This window comes from Pezoporus wallicus, unplaced genomic scaffold (assembly GCF_028554395.1).
Source record: "Pezoporus wallicus isolate ANWC-B61680 ecotype Strahan unplaced genomic scaffold, APGP_CSIRO_Pwel_v1 contig_13399, whole genome shotgun sequence".
NCBI lineage: Eukaryota > Metazoa > Chordata > Aves > Psittaciformes > Psittacidae > Pezoporus > Pezoporus wallicus.
Genome location: NW_026639844.1, coordinates 231,557 through 249,198, shown reverse-complemented (window position 1 = coordinate 249,198; position 17,642 = coordinate 231,557). Strand labels below are relative to the sequence as shown.

General features: G+C 58.3%; 1 protein-coding gene across 1 annotated transcript; it reads left to right on the top strand.

The window, feature by feature from the left end:
• The first annotated feature begins 1,245 nt into the window (after positions 1-1,245).
• Positions 1,246-12,510, top strand: STK35 (serine/threonine kinase 35). Its single transcript, XM_057416593.1, has 3 exons — positions 1,246-2,079; positions 7,140-7,887; positions 12,423-12,510. Exons 1-2 carry the CDS (start codon positions 1,488-1,490, stop codon positions 7,850-7,852), a joined length of 1,305 nt encoding a protein of 434 aa, XP_057272576.1. The 5' UTR covers positions 1,246-1,487; the 3' UTR covers positions 7,853-7,887; positions 12,423-12,510.
• The last annotated feature ends 5,132 nt before the right edge of the window (positions 12,511-17,642 follow it).

Genomic DNA, 17,642 nt, shown 5'->3' with positions numbered 1-17,642 from the left:
CCAGGACCCGGTCCAGCCCCTCCCTGCATCACACCGCTGTGGCTCGAGGTCACTGCGCAGCCCAGGCGGGCACATGGTGACCCCCCTGCATGGGCAAAGAGGCACAAGTGGCCACTCGATGCGGCACAAAGAGGGGAGCCCACAGAACAGAGCGAGTCACGGCGCTGCCATCACCCCCCACCGGGAGCGCTGGGCTGCGGAACGGCCCCCGCATCCCCCGGCCTTGAGGTGAAGCGGCTCCATTTAAAAGCAAATTGAGTTCAAAGCACTTGCGGGAGCTGCAGCCTGAGCCGCAGAGGGTCAGCTCTGACGTGGGGCCATCACCTGCCCTGTACAGCAGTGCTGGTGGCTCGCGGGGTCTCCATCCTCCCTGGGGGACGGACCACTGCGATGCAGCCCGGAGCTGCTGCGTGATGGCAGCGGCACAAGCCTCGGGAGTGAGTCAAAATCCAGGCTCCTCCGTAAACCGGCTCCGCAGATGCTCTCCTTGACCATCCCTGCCTGCTGCTAACGTCACCCGTGCCGGGGGCTGGGAAAGGCGGGGAGAAGCGGCTGGAAAATGACTTCTCATGGGGTTTGATGCCCCTTTTCCCCCCCGAATCCATCCCGCCCCAGCAGCACGAAGCCCAGCAGCCCGGTGGCAGGATTAGACCCATCCACAGTGCCTGGGGTGGATGGATGCTCGTGAAGTCCGCAGCCGGGGGATGAAGAGCAGTTTGGGGACAGTGTGCAGGACATGGACCCCTGTGCGGGGACAAGGCCACCCCACACCTCCTGCCCGAGGGAGCAACACGGCCAAACCGGCCCCACAGCAGCCGGGACTTGAGTCCCGGGGGTCACACGGTGCTCCCATGGGGCTCCCACCCGCGCTGCAGCCGCCGTGTCCCGGTTCTGGCCATCGGTGCGATCCCCATCCCACGGGCACCCGGGGATCAGCTGGAACCCCCGCGGGGAGCCCCGGGACCGGGGGGGGGGGGGTGTCTCAAACCGACCCCAAGCCCCGCTCCGATCTCCCGGTCACGGCCATCACCTCCCATTCCCGGTGCACCGGGGGGGCGGGTCACCCCCTCCGTTACATAAGGGTTACGTCAGGGCGCCCCGCCCCTCCCGGTCACACGGCCCCCGGCCCGGAGCCCTCCGCCGCGGCCCAGGTGAGCACCGTGGGCTGGGCCCGCGCCGCCTGTGCCGGGCCCGGCGGGGCAGGGCCGGGGTGGGGTGGGGACACCGGGCCCGGGGCGGTGGCACCGGGCGCCCGCCCCGATGCCCGGCCTGTTTACACCGGGGCGGCGCGTACCACAACGGCGGGGGGACAAGGCGGGTGGCAGCCGCGCTGAGCCCCCGCCGCGCTGAGCCGCCTTGGCAGCGCGGCGCCCCCGTTACCGAGCACGGGGTTGGGGGTACCGGGTTCCCACCACCGAGGCCCATCCCGCTGCCGGCTGGGTTCCGCTTCCTGGCTCCGTGCCCGCTCTCCCCCCCTCGCCGCCGCGATGGTTCGTCCCGCGCCGCCGCGATTGGCCGAGCGCTTAAAGGGGCAGGCAGCGCGCGCTTTTCCGCCCTCGCCGGCGCGGCGCATCCCGGTGCGCGGGGCGGGGGGGGCGGCGGCGGCGGGCGCGCGGCCCCCCCTCGGCGGCGCCATGGAGGCGGCGGATGGCGGCCGCCGCGGGACACAAAAGGCGGCGAGGCGGCGGCGGCGGAGAGCGCCTCAGCGGGGCCCTATGGCGGCGGCGGCGGCGGCAGCGCCGGGGCCCGGCCCGGTTGGCGGCGGCGGTGGCGGCGGCGGAGCTCCGCGGTACAGCCTGCTGGCTGAGATCGGCCGCGGGGCCTACGGCGTGGTGTACGAGGCGGTGTCGGGCCGCAGCGGCGCCCGGTTGGCGGTGAAACGGATCCGTTGCGACGCTCCCGAGAACGTGGAGCTGGCGCTGGCCGAGTTCTGGGCCCTGACGAGCCTCCGGCGGCAGCACCCCAACGTGGTGCGCTTCGAGGAGTGCGTCCTGCAGCGGCACGGCCTGGGGCAGCGCATGAGCCACGGCAACAAGCGCAGCCAGCTCTACCTGCGCCTCGTGGAGACCTCCCTCAAAGGTACCCGACCCCCCCCCCCCCCAGTTACCCGCACCGGGCTCTGTGCTCGCATGGGGTGACCGGTGGGACACCCCCAGCCTCGCTCCTCAACACCAGCCCCGTCCTTGGGGGCGCCCAGCACCCTCCCTTCCACCTTAACTCACTGTTTCTCCTGTGGAACATCCCATGGCTCCTCTGTCCTGCTCCTTGCCAGCCCTGCTGTCCCTCTGCCCCAGCCACGCTCCCGTCACCTGCCCCTGTGATGCCCCAGCACCCCCTTTTTTGCTGCCACCCACCCCAAGGACCCCTGTGGGACCCCCACACAGCATCCCCTGTGCTGGGCCCTGCTCTGTGCTGCGCCCTTGGGCTCTGCCTGTGCGTCCTGTCCCCTTTCTCCCCTTCCTTTCCATGCTGCGCCCAGGGACACCTCTCTTGACGCCCTCACCCTGTTCTTTAGCAGCCCTGTGGGCTCTCTCCTTTTGCCCTGCACCTCTGCAGCACCCCATCCCTGACCCCCTCCTCCTGAGGGACCCTGTTGTCACTTCCAGGCTTGGACCCAGCCCTGGGGAGCATCCGCGTGTGCTCACCTCAGCCCTTCCTTGCATCCCTGCCAGCACTTACCCCCCTCTCCTGCACACCCGTTCTCTTGAGGCTTTGCGCCACAGCCACGCAGCCCCTGACCTGCGCCACAGCACACACACGCATCCCTTGGGGACCTTCACTGGTCTCTGTCCTGGTCACATCCCTCCTGTCTCTGCCTGACCCACAGTCCTGTCTGCTCTGAGGTCCCCCGGCCTGCAGCCGTTCGGTGCCCTGGTTGCTCCCTCGAGCTCTTACACCTTTGGGACCATTCTTTGTGTTCTCCTGGTTCCCCCTGTGCTGGCTCCGTGGGTTCAGCCCGGGAAGCACCAGTGCCCATAGCCTGGGCTGACACCCCCGTCTTCCCCTGGGGTCCCTCAGTAGCATCACGGGGCTCTCAGGGGTCACCTTCTTCTCTCACAGCCGATAACTGTGATGGTGACATCTCTGAAATGCTCCCTCCCATCCTCTGCTCCCTCGGCTGCTTGTTAGACCCAGCTCTTGCCCATGTGGTAAAGACGTGGAAAAGTACAGCACCCCTGTCTGCTCAATGCCTCTGTGCCCCCCAGCTTCCAGAGCCAGCTCACCCCACAGCCTACATCCCCAGACTTGTGTGCCAGGACTCCCATATGCTCCTTGAGGAGCTCGATCTCCCCATACTCCCTGGTACAGGCAGTCTCCAGACCCTGCACCAGGCACAGACTTCACACAGGGCTGCCAAGACCCCCATCCTCTGAGCAGCCCTCAGGGTCTCAGACTGCCCCTGCCTCTCCTGTCCCCTCTGCACTCCTGGGAGAGCATGTCTGGACCTGCCTGGCTCTCCACCGTGCGGACCTCATCCTGCTCTCCCCCCGCATTCCACACACACCACCCACGGGAGGCTCCCCAAGGGCACTGTCCTGATTTCTGCATAGCCTGGGTGCTTCCTTGGTGTGCTCTCACAGGCACAGCTCCCTAGAGGGGAGCCAGCTCTTCCCTTTGGCTGTGTCCAGCTGTAGCAAGTCATGCTCTGCCTGCAGATACAAGGTTTCTGGCTCCCTTTGTCCTCTTCACACCCCATGAAGGGGCTTGGGGAAAGCTCCTGGGTACCTATAGGTCCCCCATCTCTAGGCAGGGAGAGAACCCCCTGACTTCCCTTGCCATTTGCTGCCCCGGTTCTGCTGCAGCCCTCTGAAGAGAGGAGCGGAGCTGAGCTCTCCATCCCCAAGGCTGGAGAGCAGCAGTTGCACTCCCCAAACCAGGATGTGTCCTCCCCTCCGGGTGCCCTGTGGGCTGCGTTGGGCTCGGGCAGAGGTTGTGCTCGCTGCCTTCCTTTGGGTCTGATAGAGCGCTGATAAGGCTTTTCAGAGCAAAAGCTGGGGCCAGAGGAGCCTGCAGGTCTGCTGTGTCCCTCCCCATGTGCAGCAGCAGGGCTTTGCTGGGCTGTGCCGCCGTGCTGCTCGGCACGACCGCAGCGGGGCTATTTACGGGCCAGCACAGATGCTGTGCCAACGTGCCGGGGCTCAGGGCACGGCAGGGATTAATCAGCCTTGCTGCATCAGGAGCACCGCTGCCGGGGTACCGGGCACTGTTGGGGCTCAGCTACAGCAGAGCCCAACCCCTCATTGTTTTAATGAGATGGGGAATGAAGAATTTAAGGGCCGAGTGTAGAGAGGAAGCTTGAAGCCTGGAATGAGCCTGAGGAGAGGCACATCCCTGAGCAGCGTGCTTGGTGCCATGATCCACGTGTACCTTCAGGGCTGTGCATGGCCATGTGGCTGCCCCATCGCTGGCAGTGCTCAAGGCCAGGCTGGACACAGGGGGCTTGGAGCAAGCTGCTCCAGTGGAAGGGGTCCCTGCCCATGGAAGGGGGTCGCAACTGGATGAGCTTTAAGGTCCTTTCCAACACAAACCAGGCTGGGATGTTTCTCTGTGCTCCTCTTGTTCCTAACTCATAGCACCCAGGCTTTGTGCTGCCAGCTCCCACCTCTCTGGTGCAGCCTCTTTGCACAGAGGGAGTCCACGGTTACCTGTGGGGAGTGGGATGCTGGGTCTGCTGTCATTACACTCTTTTCTATGGTGATACTAAGCAAATTAGAAGCTGTTAACGAGCTCCCAGGGTAGGGGGTGGGAGGCCTGCTGTGAGGATGGAGAGCTTGGTGAGTGCTGTTCTGTTTGGGCAGGGGATGCTCTCTTTGTGATGGAGAACAGCTCTGGCCTGTCTGCCTCTCTTCAGCTCTTGGCTGCTTGACATCAGTTTGCAAACATCTCATCTTTAGGAAGCGCCTTGCCAGCTCTTTATGTTTCAAGCTGTTTGTTTTGAAGGTAGGAAGATGATTTAACAACTCAAACGCTTTCTGATTATAGAAAGAAAATGAGGAAATATTACTGTTGGCTGCAGCCCCTGTGAGCAGCGCTCCACCCAGAATGAAGTGCACGGGGCTTGCAGCTTCTGCTGGGTCAGCAGCATCCTCCCTCTGCTTGCTGAGGCTCAGGGGCCAAGTTTCACATCAGAACCTTTGTTAGGCTAAGAGCAAGCCTTGAGCCGTGTGAATGCTCTCACCCTCCCACTTAATGGAGGTGGCTGGCTATGTGTGATGGGCCATGGGGCTTGCTGTGCCCATCATGGTGTGGTCCCTGGCTGAGAAGGCCCAAACCCTTCTGCTCCCCATGTTGGGGCTCTGTGGATGTGGAGAGGAGCAGGAAAGCAAAGCTCTGTGTCCTGCTGGATGTCACTGGGGTTTAGCAAAGCCGAGTGGTGTGAGCTGGGGCTGTCCTGGCTCTGGGGGCCGAGCAGCCTCTGCTTCAGTTTCCATGCTGTCATACTGGCCTTGCCAAAGGGGGTGGCTCACACCAGAGAAGCTGCTTTTCCTGGGCAGTGTTTTGGCCTCCAGAGCCAATCTGTCCTGGGCTGCTCCTGCTTGGCCCTTGGGTTCGTGTGCTGAGCCCCCCTCCAGCACTTTAGGGGGCTCATTTAGCGCGCTCAGTGCTTTGTGCTTCCAGCCTGTTCGTGCTCCCTCCCAACATCCAGACCTAGAAGATTGCTGAGGGTGGGAGGTTCAGCCAAATCTTGCTGTTGTTCAGACTTCCATTTCCATAGCAGTAGCCATGGATACAGACTGTTTGTGCAAATAACCAATATTCCCACCCACAGCAATCGCTGACCATCCCAGGGCTCAGTGTTCAGCAGAGCCCTTGGCTTTACCTGCTCCTGGAAGTTCCTGCTTTTCCCAGATGCTCTCTAGGGCTTTGCTAAAACAAAACCCAACGTTGTCAAACGGGTGGAGTTACTGAAGTGCTTTCAAAACACTCGAGTTCCTCTGCGTGACCTTCACTGTGGCAGAGGCGAGTGGTGGCCTCCAGCTTCCCTCCCTTACGGTGTCTGAGGGAGGAACAAACCCTGGTTCCTAGAGCCCTGGTTGTGTGGACAGGCTCTGCCTGTCCTCTCAGTGCTCTGGGCAGGTAAACGGGGGTCTGGAAGCGGGGTTTGCATCCTGGCATCAGCTGATGGGGCTGGGTCTGCCACTGGTATTCCCTAGGGCAGCCTCGTGAGCACAATGCCAGGTTGTCCTGGGGAATACCAGTGGCAGACCCAGCCCCATTAGCTGATGTGATGCTGTTGCATTTCTCTCTGCCTCTAGTTATGTGCCAGAGTGTTTTGCCTTGGCAGGGGGCTTGTGGAGTAGGATGCATTGGACCCGAGATGCTCTGAGCTTAAAGAGCTCAATGGGATGTCTAATGAAGGAAGAAGCTGCTTGGGGGGTAACATTGAGCACAGCAAGTTACATCCATAAGTGTGGCTGAGTGCACCCAGCAAACCTTGTTTACTGCTTGGGCCTCCAGTTTCCTCTCTTGAAAGACTGGTTGGCACTATTAAGAGCTGTATGAAGTGTTTCTGAGCACAAACACAACGCTTAAACACACAAGTTTAGTCTGAGAAGTGCCAGCTTTGACACTGGGGTGTCTGTTCTTAGCCAGGCTGGACTGGCACGACGTTAAGCCATGTATTTACTCACAGTGACACTAGGAAGGTATAAGCCGGTTTTGCCTCCTGCAGCAGAGCTCAGGTGGGAGAGGTTTTGTTCACATAGAACTGATTTTTTTTCCTATGGACTTGCTGCTGTTTTGTGCCTTTGGTCTCTGCTGCTTTGGCTCTCAGAGCCCAGGGAGAATTGCCCTATGGCAGCACAGGAGAATAACCCTCTGGTTCAAGTTCCCTGCAAGCATCTGAGAAGATCCGTGCTTGATCTCACTCGCATGTGTGTGCATTGCGTGGAGCAGGTCCCTGATGCAGTGGGCTCAGGTAAAGGTCATGCTGGTGCATGGCACTCCATGGAAACCTAGAGCCTTTGAAGCCACAGCAGTGCCACTGTCACTGCTGGTACCTGCAAGGGCAGTAGATCCCAGTCATGTTCCTAGCGCCCTTACTGTCCACATAAACCAGATCAGTTCCTTGCCCATGCTGTTAGCGTGGACACTGTGCAGTGCCTGATAAACTCATGCTTGCTCTTGTCCTTTTTCAGGTGAGAGGATCCTGGGCTATGCAGAGGAACCTTGCTACCTGTGGTTCGTCATGGAGTTCTGTGAAGGAGGAGACCTCAACCAGTACGTGCTCTCCCGAAGACCTGACCCAGCCACGAACAAGAGCTTCATGCTGCAGCTGACCAGTGCCATTGCCTTCCTGCACAAGAACCACATTGTCCACCGGGACCTGAAGCCAGACAACATCCTGATAACAGAGAAGTCTGGAACCCCTGTCCTCAAAGTGGCCGACTTCGGGCTGAGCAAGGTCTGCGCTGGCCTCACTGCTCGGGGCAAGGAGGGGGGGCACGGGAACAGGAATGTGAATGTCAACAAGTACTGGCTGTCCTCGGCTTGTGGCTCTGATTTCTACATGGCCCCCGAGGTCTGGGAGGGACACTACACTGCCAAGGCTGACATCTTCGCTCTGGGCATCATCATCTGGGCCATGATTGAGAGGATCACTTTCATTGACGCGGAGACCAAGAAGGAGCTGCTGGGGACCTACATCAAGCAGGGGACTGAGATTGTGCCTGTTGGGGAAGCGCTGCTAGAAAACCCAAAGATGGAGCTGCACATCCCTCAGAAACGCAGGACTTCCATGTCTGAGGGGATCAAGCAGCTCTTGAAAGACATGTTGGCTGCTAACCCGCAGGATCGACCTGATGCCTTTGAGCTTGAAACCAGGATGGACCAGGTTACATGTGCTGCTTAAATTCAGGGCAGGGCACTGCTGTGCTTTGCAGCTGGGTAAGTGAGCCTCAGTTTTTGTGTTCTGTCCCCTGTACCAGCCCGACAATGTACTTTGTAGTGACACAAAGGAGGCTTTTATGTTCCCGGAGCTATTTCTATAGTGACTCATCAGAGCACTGCTGCTGAGGTTTTTTTCCACCTATTCTACTGCAAAAATAAAGTCGAGGTGGGAAACAGAATTAACAGCTATGTGTCCCACTGCTGCCCAAAGGACCAGCAGAGCAGGCAGGGCCGGCCAGGCATCCTGCTCCTCCGAGGTCCCGCTGGTGCATGGCAGAGGGATCTGCACGCACCTTTGGGTACTTCCATCTCTCCCAGGGGCAGGGAAGGAGCTGCCAGTTCTGCCTCCTCTGCTATGTGGAGTGTAGCATCTAATTTCTAGGCCTGTGTCTGCTTAAAAATCAGCTGTGCTCAGCCTGAGCTCAGCTCTGTTCAAGCAGAGTCCCCTCCCTTCTCGCCCCAGCTTGGTTTCTAAGTAGTCCCAAACTCAGAGGTCCTGGTTCTGAGGCCTGGGTGCTCATACATGGTCTGGAAGGGACCCCAGGGACATGGGGTAGTTGGCCCTGCCATTAAGCAGTGATGCTGAAGGGCGGGGAGGTGTTGCCTGCATGGCAAAGCAGTGTGTAAACAGGAGCTGTTACTAGGGGTTGTCCTGGCCCAACACTTCAATTGAAGTGACAAAAGACTGATTGCAGGGGGTGAGGTCTTCCCAGCCTGGTTCTTTCTCAAGCTGCTGCAGAGCTGCCTGAGCATTGCTGGTCACAGGAGACCTCTGAAAGCCTGCCTGTGTCGTGTGCTGGTGCTGCAGCTCCAGCTCCCAGCCCTGCCCTCACCCCAAAACCACCCAGAACCTGCTGGACCAGAGCAGACCACAGGTACAGGAGAGCACAGAGGGACGAGCAGGCTGGCCCATGCCCAAGAGTGAGCCTCCAGCAGCAGGAATGTGGGGGCATTTGGGCAGGTGTTGCTAAAAAAGCCTCATTGCTGCCCACCTGAGAGCTCCTGAGCTTATGTAAAGCAATGTCCTGCCCATCCCCTGCGTGTGTGTGTGTGTTCCCAGATAAGCTTTGTGCTGTGTGCAGAGCAATAGGGATACAGAAATGGAAAGGCCCAGGGGTGGGTCTAGTGCTGTCACTGCTGCTTTGTCCAAACTGGCCCACAGACCATCCCTGTTATAAAATATTTCATTATAAAATGGAATATTTAAGGCCCTGAAGATCTCCAGCACCAGGAATTGATGCGACTGCTGCTGCCTGGGGCTGGTCCCAGTGCAAGTGTGGGCTGGGGAGATTAGGGTGGGGAGTGAATCCGCGGATGTAATGGGTGTGAAGAAGTCCTGGGGCAGGAGCAGGGCTCCCTTCCTTGTGCCCCAGGGCCAGGCGTGGGTCTCCTCTGCCTGCTGGCAGCAGCTCTGCTGCGTGGCTGAGGGGCTGGTCGGGCTTTGCTGTGCCCATGTGCAGTGGCTCTGTGCTGACTCGATGCTGCTCAGTTATGCAAGCAGCCCCTGCCCTGCGGGGAAGCTTCATCCTGCAGAATAGTACAGGCAGGGATGACAAACACCGAGGGACAGTCCTACCCTGGGGCTGTTTGCTTAAAACCCAGCTGCCTTCTGCAGCACCCCCCCTCTATCTGCAGCCAGAGCCAGCCCTGAGTCTGCACTGAGCACACAGTCCATGACGCAGCTGCAGCAGGGATGGATGCACTTGCATAACAGTGTGCCCAGATAGGAGCCCAGCACCAGCCATCTGCTCTGCACACCCAGAACGTTCCTCTGCCTTCTTTCTGGGGTGGCAGAATGTTCGGTGTGCTTCCTATAGGGTTTTCCTAATGCATTGTGTAGTTGTGCATCCAAATCAGCTGACCTCTGGCTGTTATTAAAGGCAGATCTTAAATTGGAAACCTGCTTGAGTGGCTTAAAATGGGATTTAGAGCAGGGCCTGGATTCTGCTCCCAGGTACTTTAAGTTGGCCAAGAAACTCATGTAACCTAACTTGATTGTGGCACTGGCACGTAGCTTATGATGCTGCTGGGTCATGCAGTGGGTCATGTTCTTAGGACAGCTTCAGGCCCTGCTCAGCCTCGGTTTATGCCATAACCTGGAAAGCTGTACCCCTCCCTGAGCCAGGCAATAGGAATTCTGTTTGTTCTTTGGTGTGTCACTGACCTCTTCTGATTTTGCTTCGTGTCCCAGCAGCTTTGCCTTTAGCTCTGCAATGGATGCTGCACGCAAGCCCGTCAGCAGGCTCTGTGCTCTGGTACCCTTCCAAAAACACAGGTGTGGGGTGTCAGTTCTCAGCCAGGGAAGTGTGTCTGGCTTGGTTTCTGCTAGAGATGAACCTGTTATCTCCTTTTATCTCCTTGTTCCCCTTCCCAGCTCTGGTCCAGTAGAGGTGAGCAGCATTTCCCTGGGCAAAATGAAGTTGTTCTCTTCGTTTGCACACTGTCCTGAAGGCTGTTCCCAAAGGCGTGCCAAAGGACAAAAGCCTGTCTAATACAATAAGGCAGTGGCTGTATTGGGCTGATAATGGTCTCCTGGTGGCTGTGGGATGGCCCAGCTCTGTGACTGCCCCCCACTCTAAGGAGTATTTCACCCCCTTCTCATCCTTTGGAGAAGGCTGGGGCTGTTTTCCTCTCTCCTTTCCTGTGTAATGTGAGCATCTTTGTGTGTCTTTTTGGTAGCTGCCCTCTTGAGTTCCCCTGGCTAGATTAGGCCCTCCCATGGGTGCTGCTTCAGTGGGACCCTCTGATGCTGTGGGGCTGTGCAGGGTGTATTGAACAAGCCTGAGTTGTGAAAGTGCTGGGTTACCTCTCCCTCCCCTGTGCTGAGCCCTCTGCTACCACGCAGACCTCCCTGCCACCTCCCATCCCTGCCATGCCCCACGCATTGGTGTCATCCTCATCTGCATTGGTGCTGGGTGAGAACCCCACAGGCTGCTGCTGCTTCATATCCTGCTGCTGCTGAATGAACATTCGAGCTGATTAAGAACTCTAAATGGCATCAGCGGAGGGATCGAAAGCTCTTGAGCCAGCCCCTGAAGCAACGTGTGTCAGTGGGGTGAGCTGTCCTGCCTCAGAGCTGCCAGTGCTGCCCCTCAGAGTGCTCCCAGGAAGCACAAGTGGAAGCATGGCCCTGTTTGCCAATGGAGCTGTACCACTGGAGAAATCTTTCCTTGGACAAGGTTCCTCCTGACCTGACCCGCTGTCCTGGTGCCTCTCAGATCTTCTCAGAGAGGCTTCTTCCTGCCTGCAGCCTGCAAAGGCAGCATCTCCTGGTTAACCTCTGCTGAGCAGCACCGTGCCTGTGGCCCTGGCTCCTGCTGTGAGCAGAGAGGCAGCCTCTCCCTTCAGAAATGAGGTCCTCAGGCCTGGATTCCTTCAGTGACATTCCCGAGGGCAAAGGGATTTGAGCAGTTTGCTGGGCAGTGGCAGTTCTTCAGCACGTCCGCTCTGTTTGGTGTCTCTGCAGAGCCCCTTGCCTGCTCCTGATGGCAAAGGACCTGCTCCTGCAAAAGGGGGGGGCTAAATTCAGCCCCCATCTTCCTGTTTTCCGTGTAACTGAGCTTAGGTCTGGGGGAAAATGGAACTCCTGTTAGCTCAGGAGCTCCCTCCATCAGGTGGGTCCCAAACCACCCCTTGATGGTCCCTGGCCTCAGCTCTGCTGGTCCATCCTCTGATGGCTGTGACACCCTGAACGATGCATTTCCAGCACAGGAGTGACATTTGGGCACGTGTTCCTCTTCTGGGTCCAGCCCTGCTGCTGGCTGGAATGTCACAGGGAATTTGGTGGGATGCAGGCGATGCGGGTGGAAAATGCTGCTGGGTTATGTGCAGGGTTGGGGTGTTTCTGCATCCCTGATTTGGAGGACAGGAGCCTGCAGTGCCAGGGCTGTGGGTGCTACATGGCCAGGGGGGATGCTGTGTGCTGGGGCTTTGACCACAGCAAAGACCTGCCTGTTCTTCCCTAAAATCCCCGGCACTCAGCATCCTCTTGGGCTGGTACAGCCCATCCTGCTCCTCTTTCCATTGCACAGAAGTGGATTTTCACCTCCTCTTGCAGAGCCACTTGAGCAGCCGAGCTGCTGCTGCTGCACAGGGTGAGCAGTGCAGGGTGTCCCTGTTGGCACAGCTTGTTCCACCTCCCCGTGAAGGACCTGGTGCTGGCATCACGTGGAACCTCAAGGCTGTCACATTCGTCCTTGTTCCAGCGGGGCTGTCACTGCTGTGAATCCCATGGGATGAGGCTGCCTCCAGCACCAATCTGGTTACCTTTGCACCTTCCACCCGGCGCAGTTGGTGTGGGCAGTGCTGTTTAGGGGCTGGGTAGTGAGAAGCTGTGCGCTCACTTTGAGTCCTCCCAGACCCTCAGGATGCTTTGATTAAGGCTTGGGAGTGAAAGGAGAGGTGCAGGGAGCGCATGGGATGAGCAATGCTGCTGCAGTCTGAGTTGGTGGCAGGGGGAGGGCTTGCAGGGCACTGGCACAAACCCACTGACATACCTGACCCCTCTTTCTCCTCTCTTGCTTTCCTTGCAGGTTTATTTACCAGGGACCCATGATCTCCATTATTTACGTGCAAGGAGGGAAGCTGAAGCTAAGGGACGATGAGGATGATGATGATGATGATGATACAGAAGATCTCTGGTGTGCAGGATCTCTGGCAATGTGAAATCTTTGGGTGTTACTTTCTGTTGGGATGGGGTGTTCTGGGGGCGCAGGAGGGGGCTGCAGGGGCCTATGGAAGAGCAGCAGCCATGCTCATGAGGCTTAAACACAATCCAGGGAGCAGAGCTGCCCTTGCCCAGCCCTCACCTGTCCCCTGTGTTGCCATTTGACTCTGTGGATGTTTTGAGACAAGATCTGGTTCCATAAGGAGGTGGGAATCAGCCTCCAGGCACCAGCTCTGGGTCTGGCTGGGCACAGCTTTGGGTTTGAAGCTGTTGCTTCTGCGGAGGGGAAATGGGAGCAGGGCGATTGCCAGGTCTGTACCAGCAGTGCAGTGCTTCAGAAACAGAGTCCCTGCAATCAGGTGTTACAAACAGCTAAATCATTTCATAGCCAGGCAGCTGCCGACCGGGGGGATGCTGCCCTGGCTGGGAGCAGTTGACATTAGGATAGAGTAGCATAACCAGGCTGGGAAGGCATTTGGTTGTGATGGGCAGACGTTTGTTCTTCCCAAGCTGGATTTCACTCTTCGTGCTTGGTACCTCACGGAGGGTGATGGGGAGCCCATAAGCATGTTTTCAGTGGACAGAAACAAAGCAGTCCACTGCCCTGATCCATTGAATGCCAACCTTCAGCTGTTAGGAACCTGGGAGACGAGGAGGTTTGGCCTAAATGGCTCAGGGCTGGATTCCAGCCTCCCATAAAACACTCTTCCCTGCTAGCTGACCATCTCTAGGAAGCAAATGCTGCTGTTTAGGTTTGGTTACGTACAGTACAGCTCAGGTAAGGAGATTGCAACCTCAGGCTGAGCAGTTAATACTCGATTTCCTTGCCTATATTTAGAGCAACACTAATATCCTGGGGCTGACCCGGTGTTGATGGTCTTTAGACTTTGCTCACTGTAAATGCAATGTAAAGCAGCACCTCTTCACCACCCCGTGGGTTCTGAACCAACTAAAGCCATTTCTCATCGGGCTAAAACACCAGGTTGGTCTGACCTGGGTGCTCAGCCAGGGCCTTGGGCAGCACAGGGTCCCTGTGAGCCCTCACCCCTGGCTGTGGGAACTGCTCCTTGCCTCTGTGCAGGCTGCAGCTTTCCTGTGCCATCACTGGATCACTGAACTGGCAGCACCTCCTTGTATCTCCTCAGTGTTACCTTGCTGACCTCATGGGGATGAATGGGAATGGAGGAAATTCAGGCGGGCTGAAGCAGGGAAAGGAGGGATGGGTTTCTCTTTCTGTCTTCCGTCTATTCCAGGACACAGAGCTAAGGCTGTCACTGCAGGAAGGCCAGGTCCCTCTTAGGAGGGTGGTCTGGAGCTTCCTGGCACCATCTGTCTGTGACTTGTGAAGGTTTGGAGAGCACAAACTCGGCACCAAGGCCCTGTTCCCACATTGCTCTTCTGGAGATGCTGCTGTGGTCTGTGGCCAGCCGCAGCCAGCCCATGTCTGTACCCATGACCAGGCTGGTCACTGGGGTGTGAGCAGTGTGGGGTTGGGCACAAGGTGCTGAGCTGCACTCTCAGGGGCTTTGCCTGCTCTCATTTCTCTCTAATGAGCAGCAGATCCCTGCAGTGGCCATGCCAAGCTCCAGAGCCCTGCATCCCCCAGGAGCGCTGGACCCACAAGCACAGTGTTAACGCCCTGAGCACTGGACCATCCTTCCTCCACCTGACAGAGCCTTTGCTCCTGACTGTTACAACTGTTAGAACTTAACCTTGGCTTGAACGGGTGCAGCAAGAGGGCTTCTTTACCCTCCCAGCCCTGCTCATGTGGCTTTCCCTGCTGGAAGAGCCCCTCGCCAGGCATTACATCCCACTTGGAGGGAGCTTCCTAGCAGGAGGTTTCCATGCGTGCAAGCCAAGCCTGAGCCATGGGACGTGGAAGCTGGTGAGTGAGCTGCTCACCGGGACCGCTGCCTCCAGCCAGGTGCCTGTACCCTGCAGGCAGCTCCCGTTTGGAAGCGGGCAGGAAGCATAGGCAGGCCTTGGGAGGGTCAACCCTCTTGCTCCAGCCCTTTTTCCAGGCCACCTTCAAACCACACGTCTCCACCTCAGCTTTTGCATTGCAGGTGTGTGTTTCAAGCAGCTTGATGTTAGTGAGCTAGACCGTAGTGCCTTACTTAGGATTTAGCAAACACTTCCAAGGATGAGTCCCAGGGCTGCTAGCCTTTCCAGCGTGGATGTTCCCCTCGTTAGTTTGTCCTATGAAGAGCATTTTCTCCCCGATGATTTTGCTGCTGTTTGTGCTCGACTGCCCACACTGTACAGGAACCTGCCTTGTTTACAGCCCCCAGCATCTCTCCTCCCAGTTACATTGACCCAGACCAGCATTCCCTCTAGAACAAAGTGGGAACAGCTCAAGCCTGCGTGTGCTGTGGGCTGGAGGATGTTCAGGCTTCTCTTTCCAGGCGGGTCTATCCGGGCATCCTCTGCCCAGCTCCTCCAGGCTGAACTTCTCCCTCTGCTGTCGGTGTTTGACATGAGGATGCGCCGCTGGGCAAACTCAAGCTGAAGACAGCAGCACTGAACCTGAAGCTCATTGCTCAGCCCAGGGCCAGGCTGCTTCCATCTCTTGCTGGCCCAGTTGAGCCTGAGCATCCAGGGCAGTGCTGGGGACCCCTCTCGTGAGCCCCAGCCGGTGCCTGCGCCGAGGGAGTGATTGTGTGAAACTGTTTACTTCTGACTATGCTGTTTACAAGAGGGATGGGATGGGGTGGGGGGGAGGGGGGGGACACACCAAGCCAAGCCTCAGGAGGATTGGGAAACGTGTTATCTGCACCAGCCTGCAGCCAGGCCCATGCCATTGGCATCACGCAGGCGTTGCGGGGATCTTCCAGCCAGCTTTGGTCCATGGGGAGGAGAGAGCAGAGGTGGCTCTGGCCTAGAGGGGTTAGGTTAGCTCCCCCTTGTCCCCTTGCTGCCGTGTCTGAGGTTCAGCAGTGCTAGCGACAGATAAGAGTTACCCCTGTGGTCTTCCTTTACTCCTCAGGACCCAGCTCCTTCACATATCAGAGGCTCCCAGAGCCTTTCTGGAGCAATAAGACTGAAATCAAGCATTACCATCATTGTGGAACTCCTCCGTTGTGTGCATTGTCTGTCTCCTCCGTATGCAGTACCGAGTCTGGGTTTAAGCCTGCCAAGAGCCACGGGGCAGCTGCTTCAGGGCACAGACTGGGATATGTTTCCCTGCACTTTCTGCAGGTCATGAGAGCAGGGAAACGTTGCTGCTTCCCTTCATCCCCCCAGGCCCAAGCATCATGCTGCAGCTGCCTGGGGCGAGGGGGTTCTGGGTCCCCTTCGGTGCTGCTGCTGCAGGATGGGTGTGCTGATGGGATGGGATGCAGTGTGTTACCAGTTGTCCTCCCAGCCTCCTACCCCATCAGCCGTGCTCTGCAGAGGGGCAGCAGCTGGGAAGTGGAGCCCCTGCTCCTGTGCTGCTGTAGCCAACTGCTCCATCACTAAGGGATTTGTTGCTGGTGGTGGGGAGAGCAGCGCCTGCAGCTCCTCTGCTTAGCAGGTACCCGCACATTCCAGCATGGGGTCCTTCACGTCCCAACCCATTCCACCCCTTGGAGCAGGGCACTGGGCACTGCTGGAAGGGAAGCCCAGGAGCTGCTGTGTTCCAGCTGTGACAAGCCCCGTTTCCCTGCAGCCTGCCCCAGTGCTTTTAACACCGAGGGTGACGCCCGGGCTGCTGTAAAGGTGCATGGGGAGCGCTTGGTGTCCCCATTCTGCTTGTCCCCTCCTGCAGCTGCCTTCAGCTTGTTCCTCCAGGAAACAGCTTGGCAGTTGAGCTGCTTCCCTATGGAGGGAGCTGCTGGAAGCCCAGAGCGAGCCCTGGCTCTCCCTGCAGCCTCCGGGCCAAGCAAGTGGGAGCCAAGGTTTAAACCCAGACTCCAACCTAAAGATAATGATCTTAGCAAAGGAATCTGTATTTCTCTTTCTTTTTGTTTTGCACAGAAGCTGGTGATTTAGGACCTACGTGTGAACAACTTTATAGACATATTTTTTGTACTTGGTTTACTCGCATTGGTATGAGACGTTCTATTTAAGTTCTTTGAACACTGTGGATACCCTGATGTGTATGAGTGGCAGAGGCTTTGTAAGTTAAAGAGACGTTTGTGTGAATAAAAGCTATTTGATGGGGTTGAAAAGCCACACACAACTTGAACACTGGATCGGTGTGTTTGTTCCTCAACCAGCACCAGGTTAGGAAGGAAGGGGAGTCCCTGAGCAGTGACGGACACGCTCCAGGGCTCTAAACTGGCACCAGCTCCATGCTGGAGAGCTAAGCCTGCATCCGGCTAAGCCCATCCTGGGCTATCCAGCCTGACCCCGGGGGTTTAGGGCACTAAACCAAGGCACAATGGCTGGTGCCAACCAGAACGTGTCTCCCTGGCGTGCGGCTCCACTGCCGTTCATCCTCACCGGGATTAGGATTAGCCCTGTTCTCACTGCGGATACCAAGTAGGCCACAGTGATTAGAGGCACAGGCAAGCTCAGCCCCTGCCTGCATGCTGCCCGTGGGAACACCTTCCTGTCCTGCCCCTTCCCATCCCCGGCAGCCCTGTGCATTGGGAGCCAAGGGATGCGCAGCCTCTTGCTCCCCCGCTCCGGAGGTGGCTGCAGAGCCAGCAGGGAGATGCCCTGCGGAGCTGCTGCCGTTGGAGCCGCAAGTAATCCCTTTGCGCGCACCCCAGCCGCACAGACCCAAACCGGGCTGCTCGCAGCAGCTGGCGCCTCCCATAGCCCCGTGTCCCAGTGCCGTGGCCGACATCCGCAATGGGAAATGCACAGCGAGGCTGAGCCGCGTCCTGCAGCCATGAGGAGGTTCCCGCTGCACCGGGAGCAGCGCCAGCGCTTGTGCCGAGCGCCCGGAGCTGACGTGGGACTCGGGATGTCCCAGCCGTGCCCTGTGCTCACCGCTCCTTGTGTAACAGCCCCAGTGCCTGCACCGGGACGTGCTCAGCAGCCAGTCCCCTCCTGCTGCCCCCCTCCCGCCCCCGGCAGCCCCAGCACCGCGGCCGCAGGCTCCCCCCGCACCGCATCAGCATTGTGCTCCCTAATCGCCGCTGACAGGCACCTGAAA

Coding starts and splice junctions, on each gene's coding strand:
- STK35 (XM_057416593.1), top strand. CDS start 1,488: ATGGTTCGTCCCGCGCCGCCGCGATTGGCCGAGCGCTTAAAGGGGCAG. Junction 2,080..7,139: donor CGTGGAGACCTCCCTCAAAG/GTACCCGACCCC, acceptor GTCCTTTTTCAG/GTGAGAGGATCCTGGGCTAT.